Source organism: Cetorhinus maximus, chromosome 20 (genome assembly GCF_964194155.1).
Source record: "Cetorhinus maximus chromosome 20, sCetMax3.hap1.1, whole genome shotgun sequence".
Lineage (NCBI taxonomy): Eukaryota > Metazoa > Chordata > Chondrichthyes > Lamniformes > Cetorhinidae > Cetorhinus > Cetorhinus maximus.
The window spans coordinates 75,744,498-75,761,432 of record NC_135898.1 but is presented as its reverse complement, the minus strand read 5'-3'; the positions used below and the strand labels follow the sequence as shown (position 1 = coordinate 75,761,432).

The 16,935-nt window shown below is 45.1% G+C and overlaps 1 protein-coding gene across 1 annotated transcript in view; it reads left to right on the top strand.

Moving 5' to 3' along the window:
- The window catches only part of dntt (deoxynucleotidyltransferase, terminal), a 324,009-nt gene that overhangs the window by 109,672 nt on the left and 197,402 nt on the right, over positions 1 to 16,935 (top strand). Inside the window, exons 6-7 of the mRNA XM_078565205.1 lie at positions 5,491 to 5,614; positions 10,504 to 10,636. Coding sequence (XP_078421331.1) covers positions 5,491 to 5,614; positions 10,504 to 10,636 — 257 coding nt within the window. The remainder of the gene's footprint in view (positions 1 to 5,490; positions 5,615 to 10,503; positions 10,637 to 16,935) is intronic.

Genomic DNA, 16,935 nt, shown 5'->3' with positions numbered 1-16,935 from the left:
TTGTCTGAGTGTGGAGGCGACATATCAAACCCCCCTCCCGCGCATTGTGTGTGTGCAAATAAACTAACCCTTTGAGTTTACCCTATCTTGAGTTTGCTGTGGGGCTATTAATAGAAAATTGGATCACACTAAAAAACCGAGAGGATGGGAAATATGCCACCAGTTATAAAGAGGGAAACAAATCAAAATACGTTTCTGTTTATGGACGGGTGGTGAGAGGAGAATTTAGTGCTGCTTAAATTAACCCTCCTCCTGTCCATAGCAGAAATTGGGAGCTCAAATCTGGGATCACCCATTTGAATTTGGAGTCCAATTTTGAGACACCAGCCAAATCTGGTATAAAAGAATCAATTAGTAGCCAAAAGGAAAAACTAGGAACAGGAACAAATGTTAAAACACTGTAACTTATCATAGCAAATTCCTTTTCCCTAACACTAAGAAAATGGCAACCTTTGATGCACAGATGTGGGTCAAACAAGGAAATCCGAACGGTGAAACATTAACATCCCTTAGCACAGAGCAGCTGAAAGCTTTTGCTAGGGAGGTACAGTTAAAATTACCCAGTAAAGTGAAGTGAAGCAACTGATCCAGTTGTTAGTAGAACATTTGGATCTCACCTATCTGAAAGAGCAGGTAGAGGAAGAGTCCAAACATGACTCTGAATCCCCTCCCCTAGCCAAATTCGAGTTGGAAAAGCTCAGAATGCAGCTAGAATTTAAGAGGGAAAGAGAGGCTCAGGAGAGGGAAAGAGAGAGAAAAAGGGAGAAAGTGAGAGAGCAGGGGAACAGGAAAGAGAAAGAGAATACCAGCTCTGAAAATTGGAAATGGAGGTGGCAGCTCAAAGGGAGAGAGAGACCAGACAGTTGGAAGCTGCGGGGGAGAATCTCTCTCTATTTGGTAGCATCCCCTATCTCCCTAACCCAGAACCACTCTCTGAGGCCCTCAAGTGTGCTAGATTAATTCCCAAATTTGAAGAGAATGACGTGGAGTCATTTTTTTGCCACTTATGAGAAAGTAGCAGGACAGCTAAAATGGCCATCAGATATCTGGACATTTTTGATTCAAGGTCAGGTGTCAGGGAGAGCCCAAGATGTCTACTCCATGCTGACTCCTGATGTGTCCATGAATTATGAGCAGACCAAGGCCGCCATCCTAAATGCCTATGAGTTAGCCCTGGAGGCATATCGCCAGCCATTCCGGAACGCTCATAAGGAGCCCACACAAACCTCATTCGCATTTGAACGCCGAAAGCAAATTGCGTTTGATTGATGGATATGGCACTTTAAGACCCACGTACCTGTGAGCGATTGCGTGAGTTGATATTGTTAGAGGAATTTAAAAACTGCTTAACCTCCAGCCTGAGGACGCATTTGGAGGAGCAGAGAATCCTCCCAGCCCGGGATGCAGCAATCACAGCAGACAGCAATGATTTCACCCATTGGCCTAGAAACTCAGGCAGACCCTTTCTAAACCATTCCAATTACCATTGGAAAGATGAGCAGGGCGACCTAGGTAGGAACTAACCCCCCATCCAGAAAAGAAAACACAAAGAAGGGTGCGAGAAGCCTTCCTGCAGCCAGAACAGAGAACCCCGGAGATTGGTGTGTTCCCATTGTAATAAAACCAGCCATTCCAGACCTGAGTGCTGGAAGTTGCGAGGAAAGCCTGTAGGTCTAATAGGGCTCCACATGAGTTGTCCCCCAAAGGACACCCCAGAGCAGGCAGAGACCCTTGCTGCCGAAACTTACTCCTTGGAGGGCAAGGCACCATGTGTGTCTGAGTTGGACAGACTCCCAGAGAGCTTCCGAAATCTTTGCCCTTTCAGGAACAGTGCTCCTCTGCTCATCCCAAAATGTGAGCAAGTCCATTGCATTGTTCAGGGACATGGGCCATTCAGTCCTTAATGCTGAATTACCCCCCCCACCCCCCGAGCCCTCCCTGAAGACCAAAGCCCTGATCAGTGGTGTGGAAGGAGGATCTGTGTTAGCACACTTCTATAGGGTCCACCTAGAGTGTGACCTTGTTTCAGGCCCTTTCATGGTAGGAATTGTCCCTGAATTATCAATAGCAGGAATTGATTTCCTCCTCGGAAACTATTTTGCTGGCAGCAAAGTGTTAGCTAGTGAAGGGAAAGAGGCCAACATCAGCCAGCAGAAATCTGCTGGAGTGCAGAAGGCTGGGAAATAGTCAGAGGTCCAAAAAGGTGAAATAAAACCCATGTCCATTGAGTGAATGTAACAAGGCCAAAGCCAGGCCAGTAGAGTTAAAAGAGGTCCAGGAGAGGTCAATAGAATTGAAAAAAGACTCTCAGAATATCCCTGAATTAAACAAGGTCCAGAGAAGTCCCAGAGCAGGGATAGAGATCATGATGGAGATGCCCCACATAGTCAAAGAGCCTGGAGGAAGGCAAGTTCTTAAACCAGGAAACGAAAAGGTTATGGAATTGCCAGAAGCATGACTGACAGAAACCTTCTTTCCAAGTCTAATACGGACTCGAGGAGTCCCCAGACAGATGAGCAGGCAGGGAATGAAAGGCCTCACCCAATTGAAAAGCCACAAGCAAGTATGGCCGGAGCTACACTTCCACTTGAGGGCAGGAGTGTTCCAGGGGACTTGGAACAAGTTAGGAGAGTGCCCACTCCCAAGCTAAAGGCCCCAGCTAGGGAGCCAATGATTGGTTTATGGCAAATTTAAATGAGGACCAGGAAAGTTCCCAAATAGAGCCAGAAAGCGTGAGGGTGGTGTCTTACTTGGGTGAAAAGCCACAGGGAGGCACAGTGAAGTTGACCGTCCAACAGAGGGAAGTAATGTTCCAAACGACATGAAGCCAACCACCTAACTGGCCAGCAGAGAGATTCCAACCAGATTGGATCCCATATCCACCCACCTTGATGCAGAACCGTGAGGCAACCTGATGGAGCTGCCTGCTGCATTTAGAATGACCCATATCAGCCCACCAGGCTGCAGCACCATAACCCTACCTGGTATGGACGTCAGAGAGACCCCTTCCAGAAGGCAGTCTTCCTAACAGCCGGGCCCCAAAAGCTTGGCCTAGGTTCAGGAGAAGATTACCCATCTGTTGCAGTGCCAGCCCCTTATTGCCTCGCAACAGTAACTGGAACATCCTAGGTGTGCTCTCGCCTGAGTCAAACACTGAACCGCACTCCCTGAAAGAGGCCAAATTCCCATTAAAGAAACCCAGTCTCCTGACAATCAGCCCAATCACAGTGCCTGGGCTGGAACAACTGAACCCACAGGTTACCAAGGTGGGCAGTGAGGAGCTAAACTGGACAAGAGCAGCTCAGCCCTATGATCAAAAGATCTTGCACTCACAGAGAGAGGCACCCAACATCCCCCTGCAGATAGCCCAGAGCTATTTGACCATTACTCACCCCACTGAGTGCTAACGACCGTGTAAAATCCGCAGACCCTTTAGGAAATACATGGTCAAGATTTGGACAGGCACAGAGTTCTGAAACCAAGGGCTTTGCTTATGTCTGATCCCTGACATAGGAAATTCAGAAATCTAACCAAGGATAGGCTTTCCCCTAAAGGCAGATTTTGAATCTTCCTAAACATTCCACCTCTCAGAAAAGGACAATGTCCTTGCCGATGCGCTAATCCAGATTTAAACCTCAAAAATAATGCAGCAGGGAGAACTGCCATTGCCCCTGCGAGCTGTGTGTTTGACCAGCCAGTGTGGATGGGAGAATGAATATATATTACTTTACTTCTTGTTTTTCTTTCATAAGGGCCACATGAGAAAAATGAAATAGAACTCATTTTCCCCCCGAGGCCGGCAGAACTGTGATGGACTAAGACCTTACGCTATGCATTTTTATCTAAAAAAAAAACCATATATATACGCATTACCATTTCTAAAATTAAAACTGGACCTTGGTTGGACAATATCCTTAAAATGGCTGAACCTATGTCTGTCTGTGACCCCAGAACAAAAGAAGCCCCTTTACAGTTTTGGGAAAACTCATACCTCGTTATCTCTGAGGAGCCACTAACGAGCACATGGGGACTGCACAGCCCGACTTCAAAGGGAGCTGTACAAAGGCCATTTGCATTTGATAACCCATGCTCACCAGCAGGAGACTGAGGGTCTGCTAAGAAAAAGGCCCTTTCAACCTTCCTTTCAACTCATAATGGCTGGGGCATTTAGCAGGCTTTGAGACCCAGCCGAATTCCAGATGACGGATACAAATCCTTTGTTGAAGGCCTGGTGGAGAAGTGGGGATCATGTGACATAGGCCTCTGGTTTGTTGAACAAGTAATATTGCCTTGCTGAGCTGAAGATCTCAGTCTGTTCTTTAACATCTGACCAGCAGCCACACAGAAAGGAGCTCTGCCCAGGTTGAACACCTAACCCCATCTACACTGCTTCTGTTGGAAGTTCTGTACCATCGCCTATAAGGTTGATTCATCTCTGCATGCCTATCTCATCTTGTGAAGCCAACACCATGGGAAAAGTGAATTATACAGCTTCAGTTTTCAACCTGTCGGCTTCTGTGAAGGAATACCTCATTGGGCTTTGATTCTGGACTCTGGAACCCAAGTGAACCAATATTTATTTTCTCTGTGGCCGTGTACTGTAAATCCTTATCCTCTCCATCCCTCTTTTTATTGTCTGAATGTGGAGGTGACGTATCAAACCCCCCTCCTGCATTTTGAGTGTGTGCTAATAAACTAACCCTTTAAGTTCATCCTATCTCAAATTTGCTATGGTGTTATTAATGGAAAATTGGATCACACAGAAAAACTGAGAGGATGGGAAATACCCCACCTCTTATAGAGAGAAACAAATCAAAATACCTTCCTGTTTACAGATGGTGGTGAGAGGAGAAAATAGTGCTGGTTAAATTAACCCCCCCTCCTGCCCCTAACACAAGCTTTTTTAACATATTCGTTCATGGGATGTTGATGTCGTTGGCTAGGTCAGCATTTATTGCCCATCCCTAATTGCCCTTGGGAAGGTGGTGGTGAGCTGCCTTCTTGAACTGCTGCAGTCCATGTGGTGTAGGTACACCCACAGTGCCATTAGGGAAGGAGTTCCAGGATTTTGAGCCAGCGACAGTGAAGGAACGGCAATATATTTCCAGGATGATGAGTGGCTTGGAGGGGAACTTACAGGTGGTGGTGTTCACATGTATCTGATGCCCTTGTCCTTCGAGATGGTAGAGGTCTTGGGTTTGAAAGGTGCTGTCTGAGAGGTCTTGGTGAGTTACTGAAGCTGATTAATTCATATGTAAATCTATAGAAATCTAGGAATGGAATTTAGAAGAGGACATTAACAAGATTATTTCAAGTTAGTAAAATCCTGCCAGAAAAAGGTTACAGCTTTATTCACGTCATTTTGTCCCCTATAATATTTTGATTTATTTGTCGAAAACAATGTCAAAATGATAACAATGAATATGTGCCAAAGCTACGATCCATGACAGAGTAACTCGTTTCCTGTTAATGTAATTTCTTTTACTGTAGATGTTCACCAGTGTCTTTGGTGTAGGAGTAAAGACTGCGGATAAGTGGTATGGGCAAGGGTTTCGATCGTTAGAGGAAGTAAAAGCAGCCAAGGATTTGAAATTTACCAAAATGCAGAAGGCAGGTAATGTTTGGAACTGTGCATTGTTCAATTATTCTATGCATTAATAACATAATGGTCAAAATATGCACTATTGTAATTCTGTTTACCTTCATTTTCTCTTCTTTACTTTCATGCTCCACAGTGGGTATACATTACATTATGAAGCAAAATTAGCGTTCAAAATTGTTTGGGATATGCATTCATGTAATGGTTTTTGTGGGGCATTGATGATAGGTTGGGTTGGGCCTTCCTCCATGATCCTGCCCAAAATTGTCATGAGGCCTACCATCACATGACCTCATTTTCCCTCCCCGGTTGTAGTCAGGAGCATTGCTGACCAATCCCTCCCTCCCAGCACATTACATGTACAGGTTCGCGGAGCCTCAGTTCCAAACCTATTTCCCTGTCGTCCACCCTGGTTACTGTAATTTGACAGGACTGCCTAGCGGAAGGTGGCATTAGGTCAGGATACTGGCAAGAAGGCTTCAGGATTCTTCTAGTAAGAAAAGAAGGCCTAGTAGATGCCTCCACTCTTTCCACTTCTGCCCCATAGCTTCACTTGGGTAGGCCTTGGAATCAACAGAGGCCTCCAAATACATTTTTAATTTTGTCCTTAGTGTCCTTTCTTGCCTCTTTGGGTGATTCCGTGATGTATGTACTGCAGGGCTGCCATGATTTTCCTCCATTGTACTGGTGGGCTCCCTCTCAGTATTTGAAATCCTGCTTTTAAGATGCTGAACCTGGGAAACTGGGTCAGGGTTGAGGCGGTATTGGAGATGTGAGTGGAATTCCCACCACATTGGGAGAATCTGCCTGTTCTCTCTCAATATGGTGGTAAGATCTTTGAATTGCTGAATTTCTCTTTAAACATGTAACATACCAAATGCGTTTTGACATATTTTGCAGTATGGCAATAGATTAAATGATATGGCTAATTGTGTTAAACTAGAATAATATTCTTACCAAACTACATCATACTCCATTATTTAAGATGTGAATGCCATTTACTGGGGACTTCAGGAAAAAGCCTTTGACATCTTGCTTTTGATCTTGAGTATTTAATATAAGTAGGCAAGATTGTAACTCACTCAAAGCCCATTTACTTTCATAGAGTTAAAAGTCAGGCCAAGTGAGTCTGATATTTGAATAAAATTGCAGGCTTTCTGATATTTTGATTAGTTACCTCCTTCATATGTTATCCCTAAAGAAAAATAAACTGATGTAAATAATATAAAATTGTAATATATATATATATATATATATGTATGAATATTTATAATAGCAATGGTAATCGTAATGGTAAAATTCTCAGTATAACAGACTGCATTACTGACAGAATCAAAAAAAAAACATTGTTAGAAACATTTCCTCGGGTTTTCTGATGAGCAATGCCCTCTTGAAATATTTTTCGTCCTGTGTACCTCTTCATATTCAGTGTGCATTACCTTTAAATTTAATTGTGGGACACTGCCCACGCAGCATCTAAAAGCGGGCATATTGCAAAGTATCATTATTGTGAGGTATGGGATTAATGAGGAGGGATTTTGGCGTAGTTGGTAGCGTCCCATGCCTCTGGGCCAGAAGCTCCACGTTTGAGTCTCACCCTGGGACTTGATGGTCAAGGAAGGAGCATCAACCTGTAAATTCTGCCAACACATACCAATGGCAGGTGGTAAGTGTGGGGGAGATTCCTGGTCAGCCATGTGATGGAAAGAATATTGAAGCCTGTACCATCACTATTCATAGCTCCAGACTACAACGTAAAAGTTGCAATAGTGAAAAAGTTGTAAAATTTTAAAAGTGCATGTTGCCACAGCAACTTGGACCCTCTGAGTGAACCATAACACACTACCACCATAGGATTAATAGTAGCTGAAATGTTAGCAGTTACCTACACGATCAAAGAAATGATTCTTACAGGGCCAAGTCAGACTCAAGTGAGTGGTTCTGCTCATTGATGTTTATTAGTCACACCATTTTGTTTCAATCGAGAACAGCTGAAATGGTTTTGCTTCTAACCAATGGCTGTGAGCTTCTGGGCCTTCTGATTGCCATCCACAAGCAGCAGTCTTCCTGCTGTCTATGAAAAATGTGGCACTTACTTTGCTCCTTGCCCTCAGTCCTCCATTAGAGCAAGGCCAGGGCAAGTATTAATTGCATATGTGGCTGTCTGCCAAGTAATGACCCAGAGAAATGAGGTGAGATATATATTCTGCTTCATTTTTGCAGCTTTTGATTGCTCGCACGTGCTACATGATACTGAAGCAGTCCGTGTCCAAATGCAGCAAGACCTGGACAATATTCAGGCTTGGGTTGACAAGTGGCAAATAACATTCACGCCACACAAGTGCCAGGCAATGACCATCTCCAACAAGAGAGAATCTAACCATCGCCCCTTGAAATTCAATGGCATTACCATCACTGAACCCCCTACTATCAACATCCTGGGGGTTACCATTGACTAGACTGAACTGGACTGGCCAGATAAATACTATGGCTACAAGAGCAGGTCAGAGGCTAGGAATCCTGCAGTGACTAATTCACCTTCTGACCCCCCCCAAAGCCTGTCACTATCCACAAGGCACAAGTCAGGAGTGTGACTTGCCTGGATGAGTGCAGCTCCAACAACACTCAAGAAGCTTGACACCATCCAGGACAAATCAGCGCACTTGATTGGCACCCCATCCACAAACATTCACCCCCTCCACCACCGACGCACAGTGGCAGTAGTGTATATCCATCTACAAGATACACTGCAGGAACTCACCAAGGCTTTTTAGATAGCACCTTCCAGACCCATGACCGCTACCATCTGTAAGGACAAGGGCAACAGATGCATGGGAACGCCACCACCACCTGAAAGTTCCCATCCAAGTCACTCACCATCCTAACTTGGAAATATATCGCCGTTCTTTCACTGTCGCTGGGTCAAAATTCTGGAACTCCTTCCCTAACGACACTGTGGGTGTACCTACAGCACATGAACTGCAGTGGTACAAGAAGGCAGCTCATCACCACCATCTCAAGGGCAATTAGGGATGGACAATAAATGCTGGCCTAGCCAGCGACACCCAGATCTCATAAATGAATAAAAAGGAAACCCCCAGAATGACAATGGTAAAACAGAAGGTGCAGCAATATAGTTCCATGCTTTGCATCTGGGAAATATATGGGGGAAACTGGTTTTGTGTCCAAGTTTCCATGACTCAAAGTCCAGGCAGGAATCAAGGACTATACCTCCCCCTTCCATATTTAGCCCCTTTTTATTTTTAAATGGTGATGTGCGGAAGTGGCATCTTCCATTTCATTCCAGGGAAGAAACAGGAACCCTACGCTTGAAACCCTCTTCTCTTCTGTCTGACATCCCAGCCTTCCTGATCTCGCAGTTACCTTAGATGTGTTCTCAGCGCAGGCACAGGTTTAACAGAATTTAAAGTAGGGTTACCTCCTGCTGACCTCAGAACATCTGCTGGGATCAGCTGTGGAGGTTCCCATGTCAGTAATGGTGGCATAATTATTGGGCCCTATGGTTTATGGATTTTCAGGGCTAGGATTCCAGTAGGCACTAGAATTATTACTAATAGACATGTGTTATAGAGATGGGCTAATAATACCCTTTAACACAAGAGCCTGAGGTCAAACTTTGCTTTTGTGTATAAAGTATTATTTGGCTTTTGCCCTTGTTATCCAGGAAGTATAAGGGTGGCACATGAAACAACATTGCATCATTACACGTGCAGGCCGGATTACACTCACTAAACACAATTGTGCAGTGAAGTTTGGAAGATACACTGTAACTCCTGATGCTGATCGCCCAGGCACCAAGTAAGGTTACACATGCACACGCACTGTGTCCACCCATGGGTCCACATGGGTCCTCCCACTGGTTTTGGTCATTGGTGTGCCTTCCATCAGCCAGTGCCAGCACTGGTTTGTGCCTGTGCGATTGTTGATGTCCCCCATTCGGCCATGCTGTCTGATGCGTCCTCTCGCCACTGGCCTGCCAGCTCACTCATCGCCCCAAACACCCCGTCCCCCGCCCCCGGTCCTGTCTTTAAGTCCTCGATGCACAGGGTGCTCCTGACCACGGCTGTGAGAGCCGCTGTCTTTCTGGCAGTAGTGATGATCAGTTATTTCAGGCTACCAAAATAACACCGCATTCACTAAATGCATGGCAATCTCGAATGCTTTCACACCACAATCCGCTTTTGCAAAGTTCTAATGCAGGAAATGATAGCAGAAGCGAACATGTTTGCAGTCTGGGGCATAAGAGACAGCAAAGCGTACCTTGTAAGCAGAGTTTACAGGCTGCTATTTGGGTTGCTTCTACAGGGACTAACATGATACTTTAATCCAGAGAAATATACACAAATCGGCTTCAACTTTTCTAAAGATCTGCTTTATTTTAATAATTACAGTTCTGTAGTCCTGGCTTTGCTATCACAGGCACTAACTAATACAAGTGCGCGAAATGCGCCCTCTGTGGTTGTGATTTACCCAACTCAGCCTGGAAGAAATTGGTCAAACTAACCTGTGTGCTTCTGTGGAACTAGTCGATCATACATAAAATCTATGACTGGCATGAGCACAAACTCTTCCAAGGGTGACTGACAATAATGATTTTAATACTTACCTGGATATGAATTTCTAGATTTGCAGGTACAGCTAGGAATTCTTGGCCTCTGTCCGAACTATAACCCAATACTTTAAAACAACCTGCAGACTTGCTTCTCTGTGCATCTTAATTTGCACGAGGGTATCTACTGCTGTTGTGATGTTAAAAAAAAAAGAACTATTCATGGTGTAAAATGTAAGCGTCGGTGTTTTCAACTTTCTACTTTAACCAGCTGGTTTAACTTTTAGGATACACAGCCACACATCGAAGTTATTAATAACTTTCCTCTCCTTAGGCTTTTTGTATTATGAAGACATCAACAGTGCTGTAACGAGACCAGAGGCAGAAGCTGTGGGTCAAATCATAGAAAATATTGTCCATAAATTCACACCTGACGCCAGCGTGACTTTAACTGGGGGGTTTAGAAGGTGAGTACAGTAAAACATTATTTTTGTGCGATTCTTTTATAAATATTATTTCTAGCTATAGGGACTGACCCGAGTGAATAAGAAACATGGCAGCTGAAAGCATTGTAAAGTTATCTGAACAATTTGATAGGCTGGTGTTGTAATATTGTTAGTTTGTGAATGGTAACTTTGAAAAAGGCTAGGGCTGTGATTGCTCGGTTTTTTTGCTGAATTATTGTTTGGTTCTTTGTCTTTTTGGATCTGTTTATATTGTTTTGAATGGATATTTGATTGTTAGCTTGTGGACTAGGTATCTAGTCACTAATTTTCACCCTTCGGATCTAAGATGCTTTGAAGTGTGATATTGATGAGGTATGATGCTTTTCAAACTACACACTAGCACAGAGCTTTAATTATGTAGTTATGCTGGCTTTTATATATAGTACATATTTCTGTTTCAAATATTACTAACTATACAAAACTAGATTATTTCCAAGGATGCTTTAGAAATCAATTGCTCTTGTATGATTTATAGTATGTAACAAGATTGTTCACATTGTGGAGGAAGAAAGTATACTCGCTTTCATAGTGTGCCCCCGACACCAATTAAAATATATTAATGTTCAAGTTTTTAAAACTTCACACAATAAATAATTCTGTTTATTTGTGCAATCTGAAGCATATATTTTGATATGTTTTTTGGATTTGACAATTTTTTTAATGAGTAAAGTTTGTCAGAGTTGTTGATCTGAGAAATCAGATAAGCTGAATCCTGCAATGTGAATAATGCAACACTTGGACTGCGAGAGACTCAATATTGAATCCTATATTGCTGGTTTATAACATTGTAAATTATTTAAAAGAGCTATGTCAACCATTACCGTTTTGATGCAGCATTCAACAGTGGCATGATGTAAACTGACCAAGACATTATTATTTGATGCATTTTATTGAATTTTTCACTATTAATCAGAGGTAATAGAATGGTTTTACCTATGTGTGTAAATTTCACAAGGAATACAGTGAAAGGCCCAACAATTGAAGAAGCTGAAATGTTGGGCAAATATACCAGATACCCTGCCAGGACTGGTGTCTTGCTGAAAGGAATTGTTAACTGGCAACATTGAGTTAAATAACTTATTTGCACCATTCTCTGGTGAGAGGAGAAATGACCTGTCATGTATATGTGCGCAAGAGCATTCAGAGAACTCCACTTTCCTGCTGGTGACATATTTAAGGTTACAAAACCAATATGACAGATCAAAAGGCTCTAGTTTAAATACCAACTTTATCTTTACTTTCATGACTTATAGACCTCCTCCTCCTCCACTCTCTCCACCGACAAAGGGCTGGATTTTAGGGCCCCTGCTGAATGTCTGGCAGGGATGGTGAGGGGGGGGGGCATGTAAAATATGTTGGGTAGCTAGCCCACTACCTTCTCATCCACTTCCGATCTGTTCCCCATAATAGGGGGGTGGGCAAGATGCCCACAAGCCTGCCTGTCCTTAGGCCTATTGAACCCTTAAGTCACCAATTACTGCCCACTTAAAGCTCTCAATGCGCCTCCACTGCCATAATACGCTGGGCAGTGGCAGGCGGGCAAGAGTGACAAGGCTGTTTTTTTCACCAAAGTTGGTGAAAAGGAAGAAAGGAAGGGGGCGTACGTCCTTTGGAAGGTGCCCTGTGTGCATCAGGGGGCACCCCCTCTAAGACTGTGCCCTCCCTCCCTTTGTGTCTCCGCACCTGGTCTCCAAAGCCCTCGCCCCCATCATACTCACCCCCCTCTCTAGGATGTCTGATCCCTCCCCGCCCTAAAAGACCAGGATTAACCTAGGTCCAGTGTCCATCTTTGATCTCCGTGTGCCTCCTTGCAGTCCCAGCAATGCCCACGACTGAGCTCTGGCGCTGCTGGGACTGCTGGAGCTGCCAGTGTAAGCCCCACTCTCCGCCCCCAGCCTGTTATCACTGCGGGGCGGCCTCATTTAAAGTCGGAGAAGAGGGGGACAAACAGAGAATGACTTACTTTTAGTTCATAAACTTTGTACACAACATCAGTAGTTTTGTTACATTATTGCTATTTTGGTTAAATCGCTTACAGGATACAGAACTACGTTGAGAACACTATGTAATGACTTTGCTGCTGTGCCTTCATGTCACTATTCCTGTTACTAATTGCATTTGTTTCTTAGACCCTAGTAACTAACGTTCAAGTAAATGGGCTAAATTTATTGCAGCCCATCACAGTGGGAAACATAGCGACCAGGCCCACGTAATTGTGGGAAAGGTCCTGTGTCAGTTCCCTGGTGGGGGCAAAACCTCGCCCTGATTAAGACTGAAGGGGCTGATGCGGGATTCCAGACGGGTGACAGGATGACAATGATGCTCATTAATAGGCCAGTTGGCACCCATTATCCCTGTGCCCACTGCAATTTAGTGGCGGCTCAGGGATTAAATGAGGATTCCATGGCTTTCCTGTGCCCTTGGTAGGCCATGCAACAAGCTCCATCAGGTTTGCCAGCGGTTTCCTGTGCTGTCCCTCACTCGGGCACCCTCTGCCCCTGATTGAGGGACCCAGCATCGGGAAGGAGGGGGCATGCTGTAAGCCACCCCTCTAGCCTTGCCTCCGATCTCCCTGACTCCCTCCCACGGCTCCCGCCCTGCAATTCCCACCCGTCCTTCACTTGTCTTTGGTCTGGGATCCCATGGTGATCCTGGACCCTCTGGCAGGTGCATTGCCGACAGCTGCCACTACTCCTGCTGGCACTGGCGATAATGGGCAGCTGCGGCTTCTGGCTGGCAGTTCTTTGCAGGCGAGATTCCGCCGGGGGCCTCAGCCATGGGGGAAGGCCCGAAGGTGCCCACTTAATTGCCTGAATGGCACTTGATTCTGCAGGGCCTTGAATGGAACTGACGGAGATTGCGCCAGGCTTCCGATAGAACTGACTGGGGTTCCCTGTGGTTCTCCGACTGGTAGACAAGACCCCCGTTGGCCCGACAATCCTATCCAATGTCTTTTCAACTGGCTTGAAAAAGGCATAAGTTTTCACAGATATAACATACTGTTACTGCAAAGTTTTTGGCTCCAGCTGTTCAATGAATTGAACCTGTTGTAAAAATCTTGCCGAGTTGGATGACAATACTCTTTAAAAATTTATGGGTACATTTTCCTCTTTTTCACAAGGAGAGGTTACTGATGTTGATTTCAAAATGCTGGGTGCACACAGTTTTCCTGCAGACAATTTTTTGCAGCACAACATCAATAGGGAACTTCAAAGTAACCTGGTCAATCCTAACTGATGATGTCTGGCAGAAACTACAGGCACAGGCAAAGGGAAGTTTATAACAAGGCCCTTGGAACTTCCAGGATCATTATTGCGCACACCAGTATTTCAGATGGCTGAGAACATCAGGAGCAGCTTGTAACACAGCCTTCCAGGAACATCATTATCTGCTGCATGCTACACAACTTTGCTATTCAGAGACCTGGGGCAGAATTTAGTGGAGTCTGTCGAAGTGGGCATGATGGTGGGTGGATGGAGGAATTGGGTGGGAGTACCTGCATCCGATTCCCGGCGGCGGGAAAACTGTGCTGAATTTAGTGGGGGGTGGGAAGGACCTGAGATAGGAGTCCCGTCCTTTGGCGGGATACCAATTAGGCTCATTAATGAGCCACTTAAAGCCAATTATCCCTGAGCCCATTGGGATTTAATGGTGGCTCAGGGATTTAATGGAAGTCGCATGGGTCTCCTGTAGCTCCTGAAGGCTGCCCAGCAAACCCTGTCGGGCCTCATAGTGAGGGGGTCCCTCACTGACAGGCACTCCATGTCCCATCGAGGGAGCCAGCATCCGGGAATTGAGGGTGCTGCTGAAAGTCATGCCCCTGCCCTTACATCCGACCTTGCTGGCAACTCACTCCCTGTAACCTCCATCCCGCCCACTTAACTGTTTCCAGGGATCCAGCCATGACAATTACCGGCACCAACCACCACTCCCGGTGGCACTGCTGGCAGTGCTGAGCTGCCAGCCTCTGATTGGCTAGCAGCTCTTGAATTAAGTTCAGAACATGACACGCACACTGGCTGAGAGAATGCAGCTGCAAATACGACAGTGCAACACTGGTAGTCCAGGCACTTGACCATTAACGTTAGTTTCCATTTAAGTGGTCATGTGTAACCCAAAAAGTGTCTTTAAACATCTTCTGCTTCATTGCCCACCACATTTCCTTAAATAGCATTAACGTTTATAATTTTCTGTTTTCCTACATTATTCTACCCCAGGGGATCCCAAGTGGACTCCACTAGAGAAGGTTTCAATGTCCATTAAAATAATAAATTCCTATAGTCCCTCTCAAAACATTTCTGAATGGTATCTGGGTTTACCAAGGAAACCACTGCTTGGTGCCAGAGGCTTGTGGCCATCATTTCTCCACGTTGTCAAGGAGATAGTGTCCACTTTCAGTGGGTGCATTTCTCTTGGCTGATTAATAATGGAAAAGATGGGCTGGATTTTCTCTGCGGGCTCCTGAAACCCACTGTTGGGCTTAAATAGTGGTCCGCACTGTGTGAGAAAGAGTTACTCATTGAGATTTTCCATGGGTGGTCAATTATGGCCAGAGGTAGGCTTGCTGTCCAATTAAGGATGGCAGGCAGATTCCCGAAACTAGAGAGCCAATCAGAGGTCTTCCAGTTTGAAAGCAGCTGCAGGACTCTCTGAAAGATAAATGATGACGAGGGTGCTTCAAACTGGTCCTCAGTCAAGTATTTTTAAAGTTTAAATAAAACATAGCTTTTGGCCACCATTGCGGGGGTCAATGGGGGACACTTTACAGGGCGGACTGCACCCAGGCAGGCAGGGAGGGCCTCTAGGTCTGCCTGGATTGCTGGCGCCCAGGGAGTGGCACACCAGGCAGTTAAACTGGCTTCCACCACCTTCTAGAACCTGAAGGCCAAATGGAAGATCCCAGTTGACCAACAATAGCAGGCCTTTACAGGCTGTCAATTATTACAACCGGCTACTCGCCATATACAGGGGGGTAGCCCTACTGCCCTCCTCCTACCTTTGGGAAAATGACTGGTAGGGGGCAGAATGGAGCCTGGGAACTGGCAGACAGGCAGGCTTTAGTGCCTCCCTGCCTCGTTCCCAACCCCAGTCCGCAGGTTCGAGGAGAAGCAAGAGCTGGTATGGCCGTTAACCCGCTCGGTCTAATCAGCACTCTATCAGTTGTACTAAAAATGGGAGCTGGTTGTGATTGAAGTGCCTTTGTGTGTTAGTTCCTGATCTGCTTCTTTTTCCTGATGTGTCTCTCATTAAGTATTCGCGGTGGGTTTACAGTGGTAAAACTATTGCTCATTACATTATCACCACTGGGAGTGAAGAAAATTCTCTAATTAAAATTGCTGCAGCTGAACAAAGGAGCATGTGCTTGTGGGGATTCTGGAAACATACAGAAGAGCAGGAAATCAGCCAGAACGTGTGAAGTAGCAGTAGTCTCATGGGGTAGAGTTCAGCAGCCGAAAGGCTTCCAGGCTTCCTTTGGCATCCATGGATGTTTAACCTGTGGAAGTGAGGGCTGCAAAGAATGGTCTCCTTGGGGACTCAAAATAGGAAGGCCCATGAGAGGCTGGTACAGACATTGTGGAGGCAGGTTGCCTAGGCAATCGGTGCAGCCAGCAATATGCCAGAGACTACCAAACAGGTTTAATGCCCCACACTGTTGACCAAAGTAAATGAAGACACCATGCCCTGTTCACAACCATTAAGAATGATAGAAGCACCTCCTTACCTACCATGTTTTCTCTGTACCATTAATCATCTGACTGATTTGGCTTGTGTGTGGTCAGTATCAAATCGCCTCATAAATATTCACTGCTGACCAAAGTACAAACATTAGTGAAACATGAGAAAATCATATCTCAAGAAACATTGTTTTTTTGGTTAATGGCTTACACTTTGAAAGAAATAAGAAAAGGATTTTTTGTTTTTTTAGCATTATAGAATATTTTCCACTCCTTCCTGACAGCTGTTACTTGTAAATGTGCGGGACGCGTTACAGTACACTTTAAGTATTGTGGTTCACAGGAACAGGTTGAAAATTGCAATCCCCCTGATTCACCTTTCTTTCACACACACTGGAACATAGGAACCTAGGACTTAGGAGCAGGAGTAAGCAATTTGATAAGATCATGACTGATCTGATTGTGGTCTCAACTCCACTTCCTGTCTGCGCCCCCCCGCCCCACCCCCATAACCCTTGAAGCCCTTGTCTCCCAAAAATCTATCTAACTCTGCTTTGAATAAATTCAATGACGCAGCCTCCACTG